This window comes from Trachymyrmex septentrionalis, unplaced genomic scaffold (assembly GCF_001594115.1).
Source record: "Trachymyrmex septentrionalis isolate Tsep2-gDNA-1 unplaced genomic scaffold, Tsep1.0 scaffold22, whole genome shotgun sequence".
NCBI classification, from domain to species: Eukaryota; Metazoa; Arthropoda; class Insecta; order Hymenoptera; family Formicidae; genus Trachymyrmex; species Trachymyrmex septentrionalis.
Genome location: NW_017305375.1, coordinates 5,609,558 through 5,616,225, shown reverse-complemented (window position 1 = coordinate 5,616,225; position 6,668 = coordinate 5,609,558). Strand labels below are relative to the sequence as shown.

The 6,668-nt window shown below is 30.8% G+C and overlaps 1 protein-coding gene across 1 annotated transcript in view; it reads left to right on the top strand.

Moving 5' to 3' along the window:
- LOC108748399 (ABC transporter G family member 23) overlaps window positions 1-6,668 on the top strand; it is a 58,181-nt gene that overhangs the window by 3,484 nt on the left and 48,029 nt on the right. Inside the window, exon 2 of the mRNA XM_018486548.1 lies at window positions 1,903-2,153. Within this exon, the coding sequence (XP_018342050.1) occupies window positions 2,068-2,153 (86 nt within the window). The 5' untranslated portion in view covers window positions 1,903-2,067. The remainder of the gene's footprint in view (window positions 1-1,902; window positions 2,154-6,668) is intronic.

Below are 6,668 nucleotides of genomic sequence, written 5' to 3'. Positions count from 1 at the left end.
ATATACAATATCTGTTACTTACACGAAAACACATTATTTAAAAATTCCCTTTTTTGATATTTGAAGCATTGCAATGTACTGAGATAAATATACTAAGATTTTTCTTATTTCATTCTGTCTGTCTTTCCCCGTACGATTCCCTAAAGTGCAATAACACGTAGAAACAATTGAATATCAATGTAACTGCTAATAATAATAATAATAGTACGATAACGAATGAATCACTACAAAAATTCGAATCGTTAAAGACAAGTATTGACGTGAAATGTAGTTGCGTGCTATTGATGAAAGAATTATTACTTGTGTTGCTACTACAAGAATGTCATTGCGATATTGTCGTAAAAGATTGTGAATGAATCTTCTTTGTTCAGTTAAACCCGTAACAGCATCTTAATTACATCACAAATCGTTACAATGTTATAACGATAATTTATCATGATCTATCAATCATTATCAGTTACATTTAAATTAATTCAAATTATTTTATTACGTTATAATCAAAGTATGATAATAAGAATTTAATTTTCATGTGTAATTATTTTTTATTATTTTTTTAAGTAGCAACAAAAATATTTCGATTTTACAATAAAGGAAATTATTGAATGTTAACCTTTATATTCTTTATAACGTAATGATAATTTCTTATTGATTTCCAGTGATTAAATACCTGCTATGATAATGATAGGATTAAGTAACATCCATAAACGAAGTGTATCAACGCGTTCACGACCTTTTACTTTCAATTGCTGAGTGACGACGAACAGCATCATACGTGTTCTACTGCATCGTAACGCTCGAGATATCCTAACAAGTCATAGAAAATGATCGCTATTTCTAACAACGCGCGGCCGCATTTTCTATTTCAGTGGCCGACAGTTCGTTATATACCACGCTTTCTTCCTAATGACCTCGAGCGTGCACACTTTGCTCGGCCGCGATAAAGTTGCGTTTAAAGTTTCACTTTCTGTTATTGTCATGAATGAGCATGCGCTCATTAAAGCAATTATAATATTCCCGCGCAATGGGAAAGATTTTCTTTCGAAATTCGCGTTACTATACACACACACAATACCGAGAAAACAATCGCAATATCAAATATTATTTAGGTGTATACAATGCTGACTCTATATAATTTGTAAATCTCAAAACATAGTACGCAAATGCAGACACAGAATGGATTACCGCACGCAAGATACACGTAGATGCAAAACAACTGCACGTAATAAATTGAATTGCTACAATGTGACATTTTCAAGCGTTAACATTTTTATTTAAGTCAGGTTTAAAAGAAACTTACTATGTGATTGATATTTTCTGTATCTTATATCTCAGAAGCAACTTAGTATTCAAAATATTACAAGAACGTTAAAAAATAAACAAGAATTTTCTGTTAACATAAGTCAGCAATCTTAATTTATCTAAATTACCGAAAATATTTAAGATAAGATGAAACAAAATATGTATCTAAAAAAAAATCATTATTTGTATAAAGTTCTGAAAAAATTCATTTAAAAAGAAATATTGTTTTGAATATACAAGGAGAATGGGATTTTATTTGATTATTCAATATATTTTTGATCGTGATGCATTATTGTATTTATAGGAAATCTAAATAATCTAAAAAATAAAATGCCAATGTGAGCCAAAACTGGTTATTAATGTGTATTTTAATATTATTTATTCAAAGTGAATATTAAACGTTTCAACCTACGGTTAAGATCCTCTTCAGTACAAAAAAAATATATTAACAAAATTACATAATGATAGCGCAATCATTACGTATCAACGTTGCTACACACTAATAACCACACAATGTCCCAAATCGGCATTTTATTTATTTTTTAGAATTTTCTTTAGAGCCTATTGATTTTATTGTTTCTAAATAATCTATTTAACTTTCAGCGCGACGCAAGTGCCGGATGACGTGTTTTTAACGTAGAAACAAAAGATGCACCGTCGTTGTTGAATCAAGCAGCAAAACTTTCGCGCGTGAGTTCTCGCGGAAATCCTCATCCCGCTTCAAGGCCGCTCGCGAAGTGAAACAATAGTGGAATTAAAGCGCTGACAATGGATAACAAAGGATTTCAGGGTGAGGATCAGGTGCAACGGGAGAAGTTAAAGAAAATGTTCAGCTGGACCGATGGGCTTCCCAGGTAAGTAACACAGGCTCGAATGTTGGGAAAGAGATCTCTCAAATTTTGCGAATATATTATTTTAATTTTTAAACATAAAACATTAAGAAGTAAATAAGATTTTCTTTTGCGGAATTTTTATACGAAAGTAGAATTCCATTTATTTACATTCTATTTATACGAATAAGTTCATGCTTTTTTTTTTAGTTCTGATCATATTTGAACTCTTATCTGAGCTTTTATTATTCGAATTATGGCGTCATAGTAGGTGCTTGACATACTTTATTTTCTTTAATGTTAGCTTTCATTGTCAAAATGAATAAGTACTGGTAGAGGAGAGAATTAATTGAGCTTATTATCCAAGTCATTTGGTTATCGGAACTGTTTTGTCCTCACGTGCAAAATATGTGGCAGCGAAGCTGAATTTGGCTTTCTCTGGCAGATTTCTTTTGAGATAACATAGGTAGAAATCTAAAAATTCGCTTGCACAAATATTAATGCATTTAGAATTTCGTTCCACAAGATTAGTTAATTATACATCGAAATTCTTGTATATTCATGCCGAACATATTTTACGGTCCAGCGAAACTTTCTTCAATATTGGTTTCTAAGAAAGCTCACGCTGTTTATGCATGCATAATCGTCAGGAGTTGTCAATCGTGTGATATTGCAATTGCAATTGTATTATGTGACTTATGCGCCAGCATATAAGAGCAAAATCTGTGCAATGTGACACACGATTTCTGCGGTATTTTGCAATCTGCCGCAAAAAAACTAATGATACGAAAGAAACTTGCAAATTCGCTTTGAATACAAATGATCGTTTTATGTTAAACGCGGATGTGAAGAGCAACCTTCCACATCAACCGAAGATGCAGGTATTTGAATTTGTAAAGTCATCGCATCTTAATGTCTCATACAAAGAACGATCTTGTTCAAGTACCTAAAAATTTAGTTAGATACAGATCTAAAAATAATTTCGTTGGATTATCAAAATAATTACGCGCGTATAGAAATTTTAAATTTCAAGTATTATATAGTAATGATTAATGTTGCACTGAAAAAAAAAGTTGTTGTTACAAAAAAATATTAGTTGATTAATTCAATTAAGTATAACGGACTATCAAGCAAATATTAATTCAAACAAATAACGTGTTTTAAATTACAAGATCTTGCTAATATATAAATTGCAAAAAAATAAAGATCTAAATATATAAATTTGAACTAAATAATCATTATGAACTAAACGCATTTTAGTCAAGTTAACTTTTTTTTTCTCAGTGTGTAAAAATCTTTGCTATTGAACTTGACGTTCTAGCAATCCGTCTGAACTTCCTACATAAGTTTTTTTATTGCTGCACTCTGAACCGGTGCAATAAGTTGAAGTGAAACAAACGTATATTTGTTTCACTTCAACTTATTACACTGTGTATGCCAGTTCAGAAAATCAATAAAAAACAGACCTATAATTATTTTGATGGTCCAATAAAATTATTTTTAGATCTATATTTAATCACATTTTTATAGATACTTCAATAAAACAATCCTTTCCGCGTATGCATATAAGAATAATTCTCTCTATTCTTATCATTTTTGTTTATTATTTATAAACAAATCAAATTTGAACCTCTCAAAAAAATCTTTCAAAAATTTACAATTTTTTGAGAGAGGAAATTTGAAACCAATCGCGACTATTCGAAATACGAGTTTTAGGTCACTCCGCACTATACATAACGAGTGCATCCGGAATTTCTTTCTTCTTTTTCTTTTTTTTTTTTCTTCAAGCTCGAGTGTAGTTCTCGACGTAGGAACTTACGGCGTGCCACACAGCAATGAGTCCTTCCTGCGCGGCTTACTTCGGCGAGACCGAGTTCGCAATCGCACGTGAAAGTGGCCGGCAATGGCCGGCAAGTGCAGCGAGAGACCAGGCCGTGTGCTTTGCCTGACTACAGCATTGTACAGTGAAAGGACAAACGCAATCGAATGCACGCATGCATGATGCACGATTGCACGTAACGCATCTTCGCTGTCGAGACATTTACGACGGTGGTGAATTTAAATAGTAGTTCAATTTTGTTCTGGGCATACTGCATGCCAATGATAAGGAGTATTATAAAAAAATACAGTAAGAACCTACCATGATGAAGTAACATATCGAGAATGCAGAGGAAAAGGAAGAAAAGGAAAATGCATGTAAAAAGAACGTGAAAGGAATAATGCAAAGGAAAAAAGCAATACAAAAATTATAATTACGGTAAAAATATATGATCAAGAGAGATAAACCAGATAGAATATATCAGTTTTACTTAAAACACTTATTTAGAGTTGCTACAAAGAATGTCGAAATTATTTTACGAGTTTGTGTGTATCCGTTTCAAAATTAGTTGTAAATAGTAAATAGTAAATAATAATTTGCAAAAAGAATATTTAATTATTATTAATAGACCTTCTGTTTTATCTGTGAGATTCTGAGAAAAATATTTGTAGGAAGTTGTTAGTAGATGTGAGATTGGAATTAATTAAAATTTTGTGTAACCCGAAACTAGAACAACACTTTTATCTTTCTGTTTTTCTGCAGTATCTATCACGCATTACCTGTTAATATCGATTCTTTCGATCTTGAAACAGTAATTTAAAGAAATTCAGAAAGGTTTTAAGAAGCATGTCTCGCAACGACATGCTTTATACATATCATTGTATAATCCAACAATGTGCTATTATGTGACTAGGAAGTGTGAAACTCGAAACGCGTGATTTGTTCATTATGAACGCCTGGTGAACGCACGCAACAGATGCCACTCTAAGTGTCATCCGAAGCATAAAATTGCTCTCTGACAATTGTTATGTGCCAAGCGTGAGATCTTAGCATGCCACAAATTTTCCAAACAATTTTCAGCAATTATTCATCTGATAACATAAAATTAGATACACAAATTCCGTTGAGATATAAAAAGGAATAAGAAATATTTCTTTTATGCATATATATTTTAATCCGAAATTTTCTTTTCGACATCTAAACATGACGGTGTAAATTTGAACTTTGATTAAAAGTTTATAAAGTGAAATGTATAATATACTTTCTTAAAAGTTTCTTCTTTTTTAGGAAGTGAATTAAATTTAAGAAGTTTAAATTTACTTCTTCCTTTGATTCCTATACTGAGAAACAATAAATTATGTGAGCAAAAGAATATTATCAAGTCTAAAAGACTCATACTACGCTTATTAAAAGAGTAAATAATGCGCAGTAATATTCTTCAGCAATCAATATCGCAGATGCTTATCCATGAATGTGTCTTCAAGGTATAATGCGTTTGCTAAGTATTTCCTCCAAGAGATGGCACCACGACGTCGACTCCTCGGCAGGATTTTGACTCAAATTAGTATATGCGTTTTAGTAAGTGCTTTGAGATGCAAAATAATTAATTCGTCTATCTGTCACAGTTGCAAGCACAACTTTGATGACTTCTAAACTGTCATTTTCAAAAAATCAAAAACTGTCGATTCATGCAAAATTTTCTAATAAATTAAAAAATGATCTTTAAAGAAAGCTACTGCGTTAATTTTGGATTTTGCCGAGTAAGTTTTAAAGGTTTTCATTAAAATTTGATTTAAATATAGAATAATAGTTTTTAAGCAATCGATTTGCAAAAACCTCTTTTTTTCTCAAAAGATACGAATATCCAGCAAAAAAAAAGGCGTTATCAAAGGCATTAAAGATTACGTTTTTAACGTATTCTTTACATAATATATTATACTATATATATTATATTATTTTCTCTTTTTTTATTATTTTTCTGTTTCTTCTTTATATTAATTTGATAAGTGATCTTTATAATATACACGAAATAAATTTTCTAATAGCATGAACACTTACGCATATTCACATTGACAAAATAGAAATAATTATACTACTTACTAAATACTAACTAAAGGCTATGCCTTTTTCGTTTAATTTTTATAAGTGCCTCGTCCTTTTTGTTATCAGACGATTAGTAAAAAAATTATTTACGTAAATATTACATTATGTCTGACATCTTTAATGCGTCTCTTTAATGTTGGCGAGTGGCATTGTTACCATTTCTAACAATCTAAAAGTCGACTTACGTCTGATGATAAGGCAGAAACGTATAAGCAAACATCGATTAATTCTATGCAATTATATTTATATGCTTATACATGCACCTGTGTGTGTTAAGTGTAGATTAATTTAGTTCTTAAGTACCATCATGCTGCATAAAGTTCATTGAAGTTTTTTGTAATTAAATGCAAATAAAATGATTACAAGTTTTATTGTGTTTCTAAGAAATAATCTTTTTTATTAAATCTAATTTTAAAATATTTACTAAAAACTTTATATATACATATATTAGGTTGTTCGGAAAGTAATTTCGTTTTTTCCCAACGGAGGACTTATTGTATTTTTTCACAGCCAACTTCACACTTAAGCCGCATAATCATTATATATTTTGACAGCTGATATAGCAAGGCTTGCTTGTGAAAAAAGTTCGATTGATTCTACGCAGTAGTTTTTGGTTG